The 15,376-nt window shown below is 38.2% G+C and overlaps 3 protein-coding genes across 3 annotated transcripts; 1 reads left to right on the forward strand and 2 right to left on the reverse strand.

Annotated features, from left to right (window-relative positions):
- Positions 1 to 63: 63 nt before the first annotated feature.
- Positions 64 to 5,991, reverse strand: si:dkey-32e23.4 (dynamin-1-like protein). Its single transcript, XM_020935393.2, has 17 exons — positions 5,831 to 5,991; positions 5,332 to 5,454; positions 5,118 to 5,259; positions 4,631 to 4,677; positions 4,491 to 4,562; positions 4,324 to 4,410; positions 4,044 to 4,206; positions 3,546 to 3,666; positions 3,109 to 3,447; positions 2,709 to 2,829; positions 2,445 to 2,600; positions 2,263 to 2,352; positions 2,087 to 2,185; positions 1,856 to 1,972; positions 1,671 to 1,774; positions 1,369 to 1,528; positions 64 to 1,246 (listed from the first exon to the last, which is right to left on the reverse strand). Exons 2-17 carry the CDS (start codon positions 5,431 to 5,433, stop codon positions 1,190 to 1,192), a joined length of 1,977 nt encoding a protein of 658 aa, XP_020791052.1. The 5' UTR covers positions 5,434 to 5,454; positions 5,831 to 5,991; the 3' UTR covers positions 64 to 1,189.
- Positions 5,992 to 6,092: 101 nt separating this feature from the next.
- ubl4a (ubiquitin like 4A) lies at positions 6,093 to 7,684 on the reverse strand. Its single transcript, XM_020935538.2, has 4 exons — positions 7,510 to 7,684; positions 7,013 to 7,118; positions 6,738 to 6,943; positions 6,093 to 6,626 (listed from the first exon to the last, which is right to left on the reverse strand). The coding sequence occupies exons 1-4, from the start codon at positions 7,555 to 7,557 to the stop codon at positions 6,519 to 6,521; spliced, it is 468 nt and encodes a 155-aa protein (XP_020791197.1). The 5' UTR covers positions 7,558 to 7,684; the 3' UTR covers positions 6,093 to 6,518.
- A 1,243-nt stretch (positions 7,685 to 8,927) lies between these two features.
- Positions 8,928 to 15,066, forward strand: prkg1l (protein kinase cGMP-dependent 1, like). Its single transcript, XM_055161730.1, has 19 exons — positions 8,928 to 9,117; positions 9,183 to 9,297; positions 9,391 to 9,557; positions 9,892 to 10,005; positions 10,595 to 10,700; positions 10,933 to 10,996; positions 11,216 to 11,293; positions 11,471 to 11,565; positions 11,642 to 11,707; positions 12,328 to 12,402; positions 12,478 to 12,571; positions 12,682 to 12,815; positions 12,913 to 13,002; positions 13,724 to 13,865; positions 14,142 to 14,305; positions 14,393 to 14,515; positions 14,642 to 14,704; positions 14,800 to 14,866; positions 14,945 to 15,066. Exons 1-19 carry the CDS (start codon positions 8,928 to 8,930, stop codon positions 15,026 to 15,028), a joined length of 2,031 nt encoding a protein of 676 aa, XP_055017705.1. The 3' UTR covers positions 15,029 to 15,066.
- The last annotated feature ends 310 nt before the right edge of the window (positions 15,067 to 15,376 follow it).

Genomic DNA, 15,376 nt, shown 5'->3' on the forward strand with positions numbered 1-15,376 from the left:
AACAGATCGATAATCTAAATGTCATTAAATCTATAAAACCCAATCACATTTTCCACAGTAAAGTATATTTAGAGAGGTTTAATTTCACATATCCCCTCTCTCCAGACTTCACAGTACCACAAACATTGGCAGGCAAGAACATAAAGGCAAATTTTACATGATCATACATACCACTGAGTATAAAATATCCATAAATATGCATAGTCCATTTAAACACTTAAACTTAGAATGACTGCCTCCCTGTATATGCATGAGAGATACCCGTTACTTCTGAATAATAAGCATAAAATTCTCATACAATCTTGCAAAACATTTGATAAACATACAATAATTGACAACAGGAGGCATGCAGTTTTACTACAACAGGTTCTTTCTCACTAAATGTTTCTCATCTAATCAACAGAGAGCATAACCTACACTTGCTTAATTAAATTAAAAGTTGGTTATTTTAATTAACGCATTCATACTGTTCATACATCTAATCAAATGTGGTCCTCTGAACTTGAAATAGGGTAGTACTTGTAATTGCCTGTGCTTTTTTCTCCTGGAAAATGCCTGAACAATTAACAGAAGAGCATGTGCTGCAGTAACAGCATAAATACAAGATGTACTGTATAGGTGACCCTGAAAAATAAAGTTCATGCTAATTTGCACGAGGGAGGTGGAGAACAGGATGTATCCAAAAAATCAAAAAAACAGTTTGTCTTCAGTGTTGCATTGCAGCTTACATTGATTGAGCTGAATTCTTATTTCTTGCACCTACCAACCGAACTGGAGTGAAAACATAGCCCATCTCATATGTTATTTTTAGCACCTACACAGGCTGATTCAAAGCCCAGTGTCTTTAAAACATAATTGTTATGCTGTGAAAATTGTCCTTAGTAGAAATTACACAGGCCTACAGAAACAGGTAACATGCATACATCTGCATAATGGTGAAAAACACGTTCTTCATGGCTTTAATGTAATAACATTTGGCTTAAGTTTAAATTGTTTTCTGTCTCTACTCAACAATCACAGTGTAACAGTCCATAGCTGCTATTAAACAGCCAGGGCAGTCGCTGACAGAAGAAGTAAACACATAATTATTGGTCCACGGAATAACAGTGCTACTGTCACATACAGTAAAACACTGTAAACTCTGACTCCTATCAGAGCAGTCCTTTTGAAAATGGAATTGAGAGAATTGCTACCACATGTGTGTCTCTCTGATCTCTGAGATTATATTATTAGCCTTTTTCAGAGCCTAAGAAAAACAAAAAACAGGAGACAGGTTAGAAGCTGGCCTTAACAAAGATGTAAAAGTACTTTGTGTTCTCAGCGCTCTGCACGCTAGTCACTCAGAACACACACATTAACCAGTTTTACCTCGAGCATCTGAGCGACCTCGGTCCGCTGCTGCGCCGTGTCCTGTGACTCAATGAGCAGCTCCTGCAGCAGGGGCTGTTTGTAGAGCTGACCCACCAACTCACTCTGCAGATGCTCTTTCACGAAGTTCACCAAAAAGTGCATCACTGTCTTGGGCACACTGCAGACACAAAGCCCAGGGAAAATCAGCATCAATAACAAGAGGACAACCTAACAAAAGGACCATCAGACAAAATGAGGAGGAGACTGCCAGCCCCCCACTCCCCCTTTCTATAGGTGTTTTGGATATGTTCCCGTCGGACCTGTCTTGGATGCTTTTGCGAACAATGAGGAAGTAGGACTTGATGAGGCGCTGGATGACCTCACAGTCTCTCTGCTCCCGCACACTCAGCTTTCGGGGTACTGCCTGACAAAAAAGAAAATGGATGATACACTGCAATCAATTAAATTCTAAACTCATTGTCCTATTGCTAATCCCACCACTCACTGTGTCAAGAAGGTTAACAGCCTGGCCTTTGATAGGACTGCCAAAACTGCCAGCAGGAGCTTTGTCTTCACCAGCTTTCTCAGTTTTCCACCGCTTTCCTCCATCCAGACCCTCTGTCTGAAAACAACATATTACATCAATTAAGGCTTACAAAACTGACAACAATCAAGTTTAGCTGAAAATAATTACTTGATTTTGTCTGAGTTTTTAAATTTTTCTAAATGTATGTACCTGCTGGCTGTTAACAGATGCAGAGACCTGCGCAGCATCTGTAAAGTCTGGATGCTTTGTATTGATGTAAGCAAGCTCAATAGCTACCAAATTGTGAACCTAGGAAGAGAAAAGAAAGAGTGTAGACTGTATCTACTTTTATAAAAGATATGGCAATTGACCATTACCAAAATTACCATTTCATTAGTTATGGGCAGGCGTTTTCTAAGTAATCCAGTCACCACTTCAACTATAGAATCGTGCAGTTTTGGAAACCGTAGAAGTTCCTTGTAAAAGAAGACATGAACACTATCAATGATTAATGCACTAGTCTTTTTGAGTTAATGAATGTAAAATGTGTTCTTGTCTCGAGGCTAACCTGTGTGCTAAAAGAAGTGCAGTGTTGTATGATTCGCTGGAGTTCTTCGTGAACAAGCTCTACACAGCGCAAACTGGGCTCCTCTAACCGCTTAATTTGCCGCTTCACCAGCAATTCAAAGGACACCTCAGGTACAAAAAGGGCTGGCCGAGGACCCTGCAGGGCAAAACACACAAACTCTGCTTTACCTGGTGTTCCTCAGACTGAGAGAGCTTGGCTTGCATTCACATTAAACCAATTATATAAGTTACAGCAGCAACGTACTGTGGCATTGCGGATGGCAGTGAGGATGTCCAGCTCAGTAAGCCCACCGAGCGGGTCAATGGACTGCAAAGTGCGGCCAAAAGTTTCATGGAAAATGTAGCACATTCGAGCCCCCCCGCAGCTGTGGAAAGGAGGTGACTAACGGTCAGGTCAGTGCTGGTATTTATGAAGTGCAGTGGCAATGTCATTTGTGTCAAAATTAAATTTAGCCAACCATAAAAAGGTCAATATTTGCTCATTACAAATTAGGATGAATTAATCTCTTTGTTGAAAGCTCTGATGCCCTGAGATACTTAACATTAAAAATGCATGCATTCAACAACTAACTGTTGCGATTCAGACAACATCTAAACAAAAACTAACAAAACAATGCTTTCTCTTTTCTAGTGTTGAGACTCACAGTTCTGATGTCTGGATGTGTCTCGCTGTTCCCTCAATGGTGTTGCAGTAGTCACTGGCAAATTTAGTGACAATCTGAAGCAAGGTGGCGCTGTGATCCTCCACAGGCTGACCATAGCCATTGAGCTGGGCCTGGTACTGAGCACTGAGCACAGTCACCCGGGTTTTTAGTTCAGGCAGACAGTCCCGGATGTGATGCATGAGAAGTCTACTCAGAGTTTTGGCTAAATAACGAGACCCGGCCCGAGAGGCAAGCGAGGGATAGTGACGCTGCAGAAAGACTTGCTCATCTTTCATAGAATCTTCTAAGCTCTTTTGAGTATTAATGTCATGCTGACTCCTGGAAACAGGCAATAATAAGAAAACATATTTATGAGTATTCTTAACCTTTGCAATAATCGATATATGATACAGGCAAATTGGATTTATAAGACATACCTATTAACTACGCCAATAATGCCAAGTCGTACTGGAATAACTCGACCCAAAAGAACCTCAACAGCATCAGTCCCTGCATCCATGAGGTCCAGCTTACTCACCACCAGCAATGTTCGGCGTCCTAAAACACAGCACATAGACAAAAAATGTATCATTTTTACTGTTACCTTATACCAAAAATAAACTATGAAACATGGTCACAAAAGTACTAACAACATAAGTAAGCATTACATCTTTGTAAGTGAACCATCAGTGACTGTCTATATTCAAGTCCTCCCTGTCCTCTCCATAGCAAACCATAATACTCACATTAATTTTTAAATAACTTTAAATGGCCAGTTTACTGTCAGCAGTACACTTTTGCTGAAGGGGCTTGTGAGTACATGACAAGAATGATCCATAACTATTCATCATTTTAAAATTCTACTGTCTCTGAAAGAATGTTGGAAGAAAATAAACATTTGACTCAACAAGGAACACTTTTATAAAATAAATTACCATCTGGATCAACCTCTCGAGCCAATTTCAAAGCATCAGATGTAGCCAAGTCCGAGTTGGCAGGAGACACAGTGAGGATGAGAGAGTTTGGATTGGAGATGAATGACAAGATCATTTCATGTACTTGTGTCTCAATGTCTTCAGGCTGATCCCCCACAGGAACCTAAGGGTGACAATGTGAGGTCAAAGCACAGCCAAAGTGTCAGGTTTAATAATGATGTCATGCTCCAAGGACTTGTTTCAATATATGACAAAGAATGAACAGAGGGGATTTGTTTACTTTAGTTATTCCAGGTAAGTCCACAAGAGTAAGACTGAGAACTTTGGGAGAAAAAATCTTCAAATAAATAGGTTCTGGGCTAATGCCCTAGAAAAAATAATAAACAACTGTTAGCAATTTATGCATACGGTGTGTTAATGTGTAATGTTTTCAGTGTTTGTTCTCACCTTATTCTCTCCTGAAGTGCGGTCCGTCTCTGCTTCAATTTCACGTCGGATTTCATTAAAGTCGGTGAAAATCTTTTGAGACAAGGAAATTACACAATAATAAGGGTAGCTATAATGTTCATATCATATCCTGTATTTACCTGATTCTTACAATGAAGAAAGGTTCCCCATTCCTCTGCTTTGACACCTTCAGACAAATATCAGTATTTTATTAGTGAATTTTGGATACCATGTTTATTGTCATTTTGTTTGTTTTTTTCATGCATTTGCCCTATCAGAGTGGATCATTTAAATCAATTCTAAATTTCTATAAACTAGTTACAGTATCATGAGTTATAGAATAATAAATAATTTTTAGAAGGAAAAAAGAGTGAACATTATAATTATTTTAGATAGACCTGGGTAGAAGTTTGAAGCGGTTTGTTTAGCCTCATTTCCTGGAATGGCAATAAAGCAGAAGACATAGAAAAGAGAAAGACAGTGTTGAAAGGGTAAGAAAAGAGTATACGCAAGAGTGCTTTGTAAGTCATTAGTGAAAGAGCACATTTGGTCAGCACACAATAACTCAACAGTTATCCACTTTTGCAGATCTTATATGTGTAAGGTAAATAGTAAAAGCATGTTTACCATTTTCTATCTTGAGCCTTTCTGTCATTGGAGGAACATTAATGAGTTGCAACACCAGAGGTCGTCTTGTGACTATCCCTGACCCTCGAGGCAAAAAGTCTCTTCCAACCAGGCTCTCCAACACGGAGCTCTTTCCACTGCTCTATAAAATACGAAAAATGAAACCAATTTCCTTGTGTCCTGATTCACAGTTTTAAGACAATAGTAAATTTACCTGGGATCCAACCACTGCTATCTGTGGTAGCTGTATAACTTCCGCCCCCACTGTCAGAAAGACCTCCTGCAGCCGGTTGATGGTAGGAATCAGCGTCTCCATCCTTGCAGAAATCCGTCCACTCTGAGAATATTGAATATAAAGTGTTTCATTTCACTGATGGAAAAGAACGTTTAAGGAAATTACAACTGAGCATTTGAGTGAGAATTTTTCATGAATTAAATTATACTAGTCCTGGGGTGATCAAGGGAGGTGTAGCACCACGGAGGAAAACCAAAGACGACCAGTGTCCCCATTTGACAAACAAGGCAAAGTGACATTTATTACAGCAATTATAACCCATGGTTGAGTAGCATAATAAAAGGAGGAAGTGATTATGTTATCCTCAGTTAACGTTAGCCGGCTAAAGCTATCAGTAACTGAAAACTGGAAAGGAAACATCTGCCGCGACAGCCCTATTTTAACAAATACATTAAGCTATTGGAGCATAGAACCTTACCTAAGAAGCACGAAAAAGAAAATTATTTGTTTTAAATAATATTATACGGACAGTCGACAGATAAAATGCATTTTGTCATAAATGTTATCTAAAACAAGAAGCCTCCAAGTCTTCTACGCGGGTGGAGCGCGGAACAGTATGCGCTCTCCTGATTGGTCCACTGACACGCACGGCACAAAACACCACCACTTGATTGGACGAAGCGTCTGACGCGTACAGTTGTGTCCCGCCCTTAATCTAGTCCAAATAAACACATTGTAAATTGTTTTAAATGTTTTATTGTGTATATATAAACATATTTACAAATTATCTACTGACCATGAGATAGATAATGGATAAAATATGCATAACCATAAAAGATATTTCAAACAGAAAGCACACACTGAGGAACATTACTAATAAATAAACTGTAGTTGAGGTGCATTTAAATTGAGATCTGGAGAAATTATCTATATATTTTGGAATAGGATTGTGTCATTCTAAAATAAAATAAAAAATGGGCCATGTTCTTGTATTCTTATCTGCATCTCTAAGGAAAAAGATCTGTAATGACGAAACAATTTGAATCTTGCTCTATGGAAGTGTTAAGTATGACATCATCATTTCATGAGTCCAATTGCTATGGGCTCTGCATCTCCAAACACATCTCCATAAGACAATTCAGCAGTATAAAATTGTAACATTATAGTCAGTCCATATATGAGGTGTCCATACTTTCTCCTTCTGGATGAAGCAGTCTTCCAGCCAAACGCTCAATGTCATCAAGACTGAGCTGTCGAAGGGAACGTTCGTAGTCCTTTGAGAAAATATGAGCAGAATTGTGCACACATTAATAATAATCGTATTATTTTATTTGGATTTTAACATATCTGTACATATTTATTCAATATGTGTAAATAGTGACTACCTTAATAAGTTGCTCATGAACTTTAGCTGCATCAGCAGGACTAAAGTGCTTGGCAAGTACCATAGACACAGTCTGCCATACTCCTCCCTGTGAGCTGCTGTTGCTACTGGTGGGCACTGGAGCAGCAAGCCTCTCTCCCGCTGGACGAATCACAAGATTCAATTTGGCCTCTGGGCCGATGGAGTAATCACACAATCTGTGTTCATCTAAAACAATATTCAATCAAATTTTCAATGTATTTGATTATTCCAAGGAAGTACATTATTACTACAAACCTGCTAGTGCTTTTCCTTTGTAAAGTAGTCTCTGTTGATTTGCAGGAATATTGAGACGCTCTGACACAAGTTCTTTAACTGTGGACACCTTTTCATCTTCAGTCACCTGCAAGCAGAAAAATAATAATATAGATATTATAATGTCAGTTAAGGTAATGTTCTATAGCAGTGCTGTGTTAATTGTTCTTCATCCCAAACAAAACAACTAGCTAAGCTACTTACATAGGACTAATGATGTTATTACATTCTTGTCAAAAAGGTTATGGTTATGCAATTAGTTTCATTTGTAACGCAAACTGTTATTTTTTTGTAACGGCTTAATTTTTTCTTGATCAAAATCAGGGAACATAATACAGTGAATACACAGAGTCAATGGCATGGCCGGTACATACAGTAAGAATAGGTGTAATGAAGACAATCCTTTTTTAGCTTCATAATTAGCATTAACAGCTAAGTTAGCTCAGTCGTAGCCAGATAAAATGTATTGTTTCGCTTACCTGCACGCTGCATTCTTTTCCTTGAAGCGCTTTTACGGTAAGAATCATTTTGGTCAAAATAAAATAATAACACCTAAATGTAAATTGATATGCAACTGAAAATCCCCTAAAAGTAGTTATTTAGCTAAAGGCTAAAACGCCGCTCCTCCTGAGTCTGCGCACCATCCTCTACTCTGCACCGGGCAGGGAGTGGAGCGCTCTAAAGCCACTTGCGCCACCATGTGGTTGGAGTAGTGCAGGGCATTCGAGAGGGGGAGCCATCCTACCATCTTGTGTCAGTATAAATAACATTCCTGTGAAGCGTTACAGTGCAAATATGTAACACATTCACAATTTGAAGTTTTAAATGTGGGTATTGTCTTACACACACATGCACACACACGCACACACGCACACATGCACCCCCCCACCTATAATACATATATATATATATATATATATATATATATATATATATATATATATATATATATATATATATATATATATATATATATATATATATATATATATATATATATATATATGTGTGTGTGTGTGTGTGTGTGTGTGTGTGTGTGTGTGTGTGTGTATGTATATCTATATATGTGTGTGTGTGTGTGTGTGTGTGTGTATGTGTATGTATATCTATATATGTGTGTATGTTTGATAAATGATTTGGGTCTATTCGTGTGAAGTGTAACACTCTTCTCCTCTAAAGATAGCCAGCCCAAAGGCTATATGCTCCCCCCAGCTGTTAGATAGACATTCATTTTAAGGTACTAAGCGTATCCCGGGGATTGTAAATACCCCATAGACCCTCTGACCCAGTTGGGATCCTGTCTTTGCCTCTATCCTCGCACATACCCTCTGCTCGTGCACGGCGTGGTCATGTGATTGGCTGCCGCCTGCCCAGCCCCGAGTCACAGAGCATCCTTCACTTGAATAAAGATCGGCACCTGCTGCACAAACTATCTGCTCCATGCTCTGCTCACACCGGACACCCCGGACCATCAAAGACGCACCAATCATTGTGCTGCAACAGGCGGTGGTAAGTGTATTAGTATTCATAATATATTGTGAAAAATCTAACTTATTAAAGACCAGAAATTAAAATAGATTTGACTCGTTTACGTTTCCCAATTTAGTTTCTTTGACAGAGCGTAGTCTACTTTACTACTTTGTATTGGAAAAGTAGTCTAATTAAAAAAATAAAAATAAAATACTTGATAACTGTTGACCTAGTTAACTGGGGCTACTATATGTGTGAGTGTGTTATTTGATATCCAGCACTGATATTGTGATATTGTATTGGACTAAGGCCCAAGTAAAACATGTATACACAGTTGCATCTGTCTGAACAAACATATTAGAACACTAATAGCCAACAGTCAATTAACCATTATAAAAACCTATGTAGTGATGTGACGTTGCAGGCAATGGGTACACTACGCGACCTTCAATTTGCCCTGCAGCTGAAGATTGAGGAGCTTCGACAAAGAGACGCTCTCATAGATGAGTTGGAGTTAGAGCTGGACACCAAGGACGAACTTATCCGCAGACTTCAGGAGGAGCTTGACCGCTACAGAGTCACTTTTCCACTCCCAGGAGCCTGCACAGGTTACCACAGTACACAAATCTTAGTGCACGACTTGCAAACAACAACCTGATGCAAGGCTGTGTTTATTCAATAGATTCAATAGCTGAGGAGGATGATAAACAGAGATTTAAAAGGAAAACTGTTATTTCTGAACCTTTCACTTTGGACCAAATCACATTTTCTCGCAGGAGCCTGGAGATAACGTCAGAGTAAGCAAGTCAAATTAATTTTAAAAGTCTCTGCCTCGCAGTCATTCTTTGCACTTACACTGAATTTTGTGTATTTAACCTTTATATCTTCAGGTCCCAGAAACTGATTAAAGCTGCCTTTCTGAAGAGTGACTTATTGAAGCACCTTGGTGATGGAGAAATAAATGCAATCATCACCTGTATGTATTCAACCACCATCAATCAAGGCTGTTATGTCTTTCAAGAGGAAACCGTTGGATCACGGGCCTATATTTTAGAAGGTAAATCAATATTTGGCTATTGCTTAGAGGATATTTGTAAGTGTCAGATAAAAGCCAGGTTAGTGTGACACTGTCATCATATCAATTTCCTCACCCGGCCATACAGTATCTGACTCAAATGGCATGGTGTCCTGTGTGTTTAGAAAGGTAAAAAGGGAGGCATTTAGAGATTAACTGACCCCTGCAGATGTTTTGTTACTAAATGTCAGTGTACAAAGCAAAATGTCTCATGATGCTTGAATATCCCCAGTATTCTGCCTGTATTTGTCCCTGAACAATATTTTACAAAACAGAAATCATCTCATGTTTTGTTGACCTTGTTGTGTAAACATAGAGGGAAGGTTGGATGTGAAAAAGGATGGACTTAAGCTCCATACAGTATTCCCAGAAGAGATATTTGGAGAATTGGCCCTTCTGTACAACTGCACGCACAGTTATTCTGTGTCAGGTAAGTATTATTTTTTATTGTAAATATAATAAATAAAACAAATAATAATATAGAGTACATGACAATATTTCTTGCTGCTAAGTGAATATGACATGTTGAATTGAAAAACATTATATAATGTTATGGCCATAGATGTTTGCTAGTATCTACATGTCTATAAATTTAATTGCTGCTTCGTTTGATGTCCAGCTTTTATTTTACAATGAGGATATTAGAATTGAAATGAAGTTTAATTAAACCATGGAAAGGAGAGTAATTTCCGTTTGCGGAAGCTTAGAGAAAAAGTCAGAGTGGGTCATTATAAATTTACAACACCCTCCATTGTAAAGAATGGTGATAATTATGGAATAGGAAATCGTCCTGAAATCTGCCAAAGTCTCTAATAAAGGAGCTCTTATCTCCTGCTCTTTGCCATAGAGCTGTGACTGACCCATTGTTTTGCCCTGTTCGCCTTAGTCCATTACAGGATATGTCAGTGTCTCTACAAGGTTGCTCAATACTTCAGTACATCCTGCTAATGTCTCCACCTCCACTGCCATGGGCACCTCCTCTGTCACCTCATCTGCTGCCTCCTCTTTGATCCTTACAGCACAAATGGACAGCAAACTCTGGGTTATCGACCGCCACAGCTACCAGACCACACTTATGCAGACTGTTCTCAACAGCCTGCCATGTTCAGAGGAGCTCCTGAGCAGGTAAACAGTGATATAATGTATTTGGTCCAACCGGCCAGTGCAAATGATCTTGTACACAATGCCATCACTGTCATGCTAGCGTGCACAGCATTAGAACAAGGCTACTCCCACTTGCACAATCGTATGGTATGTTTACTGATTAAAGTTAGAGACTGATGGCATAACTGCTAACATTTTCTGAAATTCTTACAGTAAATGTTTGAGTGCCATTTAATCTATTTTCTGTCTGCAGTATGCCATTCCTGCAGACATTGCCAGAAGATGTCATCATGAAACTGTCAGATCTTATGGAAGAGGTGTGTTTTCTTTATTTTTATAATAAGTTAATTGTAAAAAAGGAAATACAAGATGCAAAGCAATGTTAATTGCATATCAATTATACTATACATTAATTATTTAAGTATGTCCCTGTTTTAAAATAAAATATTCAACATAATATGTCTCCTATAATGCTGATCTAACAGTTTATAAATCAAAAGTTTGTTTTCTCATAATGGATATTTGTATTGTCCTAGATCCATTTTGCAGAAGGAGAGTACATCCTCAGACAAGGAACAAAAGGAGATGCATTTTATATCATCATTACAGGCCAGGTAGGTTTGTCTTGGATGTACTCTGGCAGTGAGTCTTTCAGTATGAAAACATTGAACAAAGAAGACCAAATGTCAGAGCTGGAGCAGCTTTAGAAATGGCACTGTGATAATTGACTACAGCTCGTCTCCACAAGGCTCGCTCTCTCTCTCTGCCCTCATTTCTTTGTGATTTACCAGGTGAAAGTGACAGAGAAGAAAGACACTGACAAAGAGGAGGCTGTTGTGGCCATGCTTTCAGGGGGACAGTGGTTTGGGGAGAAGGCTCTTTTAGTGTAAAAACAAAGCACATAAAATACTGTATATATTTTGTGATGTTTTATTGTTAAAACATGTTCTTATGGTTATCAGAGAGGAGGTCCACACAACAAATGTGATTGCTGAAGGTGATGTGACCTGTTTGTTGATAGCCAGAGAGTAAGTCTATTTATAATATTTTGATAGCCTTACAAAGTTTTAGTATTTATATAGAATGTGATAAGGTTGTCAGAAAAGAATCAGATACTAATCACTACTAAAACTGGTATCATAACTAGACACTCAATTGAACAGGTATTGATACTAAAGAACATTTTTTAAATAGAAAATTTTCATATTAGTCCATACAGTGATGTTAAAGGACCCATATTATGCTATTTATGATCTGTCATAATGTTGTTTCCTTGTTACAAACATCACATGGTGGAACAGAGCATTTTGAGCTTTGGAGACACTAATAATGTAACATGACTCAAACATGTGTGAATGAAACAAAAGACAACAGACAACTCAGTATGTTTTTGTTGAGGTAACAACATTATAACATGGTTTAAAGCTCACAAGTGTCAATTTTGCATAATAAAAACTACTAATAAATGCTACTTTTTTCTTTTGTAAATTTTTTGTATTGACAATGACAGAGTGTGATTCAGACAAAGATAGTCCATTATATGTTAACTAGAGTGGATATTTGCTGTGTAATATGGCTCAGTATGTATTCTAATGCGATTTGCATGTTTTTTGTTTTCAATATGATGTTGATCTGATTTAATTTAAAGGACTTTCAAAGATGTTGCTGGTGAATTGTTGACCAGTCTAGATGAGTATCAGCAAAGTCAACATCATGCATTTCAGTGGGTAATGACTCAAGATTTAAATTGTCATCTGTAACGCCACAATTATGATTCAGTTCTTTCTCCTTGACACAGATCCGACAGCTCTGATCTGGCCTCGTCCCTGGATCTAAAGGATTTCCAGGTGATACAGACATTGGCGATGGGGGAGTTTGGTCATGTGGACCTGGTGAGATACGACCTTATTGATGATTACACATGACTATCTTTAAGCACCGCTGCAGTTGTGGGAGATTCTATGTTTCTATAATGTAATCCAATAAATTACCCTTCGGACAGGTGCAGACAAGTGACAAGAGTTGTTTTGCAATGAGGGTCCTCAAAAAGCAGCTAATCCTCAGCAGTGGTCAACGAGAGCATGTCCTGAGGGAGAAAGACATCTTAATGAAGGCTCATTGTCCATTCATAGTCAGGTACCAGCACTTCAGCAGATCACATCATGTTAGATTTTGTTTGGTTTTCTTTGATTTAATGTCATGGATGTTACAGAGAGCTATGTGTTCCTTGCAGGCTTTTCAGGACTCTACAGAATGCAGATTGTCTGTACATGCTGACAGAAGTGGGTCTTGGTGGTGATCTTCCTTCTCTTCTGAAAGAAAAGTAAGCCATGAGTAACTTAAAGGAACATTACATAACTTTTTTGTTGGACAAGACACCTGCTTGTCTCCATGGAAATGTTATTGCCTTGCCTGGAATGTTCCACAGTATAGTATTAAACCTATATATGCCACATTTATTCAATGATGTGTTACCTAATAACACCTAATACCTTGAAAAACACACATTCCTTTGAGTGGACTCACCGCTCCACCTGGTCCTGGTCTCATTGTCTCACCTACTTGTCTCCATGGAAATAGGTAAGTTTAATATCATAATTTGAAACATTCCAGGCAAAGCAATAACATCTCTGTGGAGACAAGCAGGTGGTGGACGCTGCACAAGAAAAGTTACTCAGAGCACCTTTAATATGGATGGAAAAGAAACTATAGTTGTGTTTTGCATTCAGTTGTCATTGTTTTAATTTCTATTTGTTTATATCAGATTGTAATATAATACAAAAAGATTATTTTAGTTTGAATAATAAATGGCTATACTACCCTTATGGCCCTCTTCTTTGTCATGGCTTGGGAGGTGCATTGTTGAAATTCATCCTCACCCATTTTAGCTGACATAGTTACTAGCAAATAAATATTTCTTATGCTGGAAATATAAGAGTTGATAGATAAAATAACAATTAATAACTGTTATCAGTAACAGGACTAATGCTTTGGTAAATGTCTGCATGCCTGACTGGCCTTTCACATTTCTGTATCTTTTTCAGAGGAACATTGGATGAGAACAGCACCAGGTTTTACACGGCTTGTGTTGTGGAGGCTTTGACCTTTCTCCACTGTCGAGGTGTCGTTTACAGAGATGTCAAACCAGAAAATGTTGTTTTGGATGAACACGGATACGCCAAGCTGGTATTTTAACTCAATTCAGCTTAAAACATGACAAAAAATATTATCATGCTTGAATAGAATAAGCCTTATTGTGCTTTCAACATGCACAACACAAAAGTGCTACCCAGCTGTTGTATCACTAATAACATTCAAGAATTCAATTTTGTTTGTCTTTTGTGACATTACAATGGTCCAATCTTTATTCTTGGGTACTTATACTTTGTTCACAACATTGCACACATACACTACACTCATCACTGATTTCTTGCATTGATTTTACATGTGATTGTTTTTTAGATTGGATCTGGATGTCTTAAGAAAATTGATAAGTGTAAGAAAACATGGACCTTCTGTGGTACGCCAGGCTATTTGGCTCCTGAAATCATTTTAAACCAAGGATACAGTGTATCTGCAGATATGTGGTCTCTGGGGATCTTTGTGTTTGAACTGCTCAGTGGTCGGTGAGTCGTTCTGTTAAGCCTCATTTTTCCTGCTCATTTCACCAGGTGGGGGTAAAGATTCATAGTTCTTTCTTTTTTTGTCCCCAGTCTCCCATTCTGTGGCTTTGAACAGATGATGATTCTCACAGAAACCATCCGTGGCATTGATCACCTTGACTTCCCCAAAACCATTAGCAAAAGCGCCTCAAGTCTCATAAAGAGACTGTGCCGGTACATTTATTCCACGATGTTTTTCTACGAAACCAAAACTACCCAGATTTTCTCAGCATGTCAAAGGAATATTCACAATATCACACCTAAGAAATGTTTATTTAATTTTTTTTTTTCCATCAACAGGATCAACCCCACAGAGAGACTGAGCAGTCAAAGAAAAGGGGCCAAGGACATTCACAAGCACAAGTAAGAGGCTGATTTCCCAGTGAACAAAAAGCAAAAACTGCATGGTTGAAGCATCGATGTATGACATATGAAACCCTTTATGTTATTTCATGTAGATGGTTTGAAGAGTTTGACTGGGAAGCACTTTGCAGGCGAACATTAACAGCACCCATTGTTCCAAAAGTAAAGAACGCTTTACTTCATTCTGTGGCAGTCGTGTCGAAAATATGAATTATCATTTGTTGTTATTTTACACTTCAGGTAAATCTCCCCTTGGACAGCCCTTCATCTAGTCATTATCTTGAGGACTCAGGAGAGTTCTACACAAGCTGGGATGAATTCTGATTTCATATTGCTACCATCTGTTATTGTTTCAAAAAGCCAATCTTGTTATGTCTTGTTAAATAAACTAAATTGTTACAGACTATTAAGAAACCATTTGCTTTATCTATAACTAAATTCACTTGTAGAACTCACTTGTGTATTTGCTCAAGTGATCTGGAAACACACAATTGTCAAATTAGACAAGCATGAACAGGAAAAAATAGCCCATAACTATGTCATGAAAACTAAGCTAAGTTACTATTCTGGTTTATATCTCATAAAACTAGGTTCTAGATTGGCTATTACAACAAGGGGTTATTAGGTTAAGTTATTAGGCATAAATATCCTTGCAGTAATTAAACTGGATAA

Source organism: Boleophthalmus pectinirostris, unplaced genomic scaffold (genome assembly GCF_026225935.1).
Source record: "Boleophthalmus pectinirostris isolate CB_2022bp ecotype Guang Dong unplaced genomic scaffold, ASM2622593v1 HiC_scaffold_4, whole genome shotgun sequence".
Classification (NCBI taxonomy): Eukaryota; Metazoa; Chordata; class Actinopteri; order Gobiiformes; family Gobiidae; genus Boleophthalmus; species Boleophthalmus pectinirostris.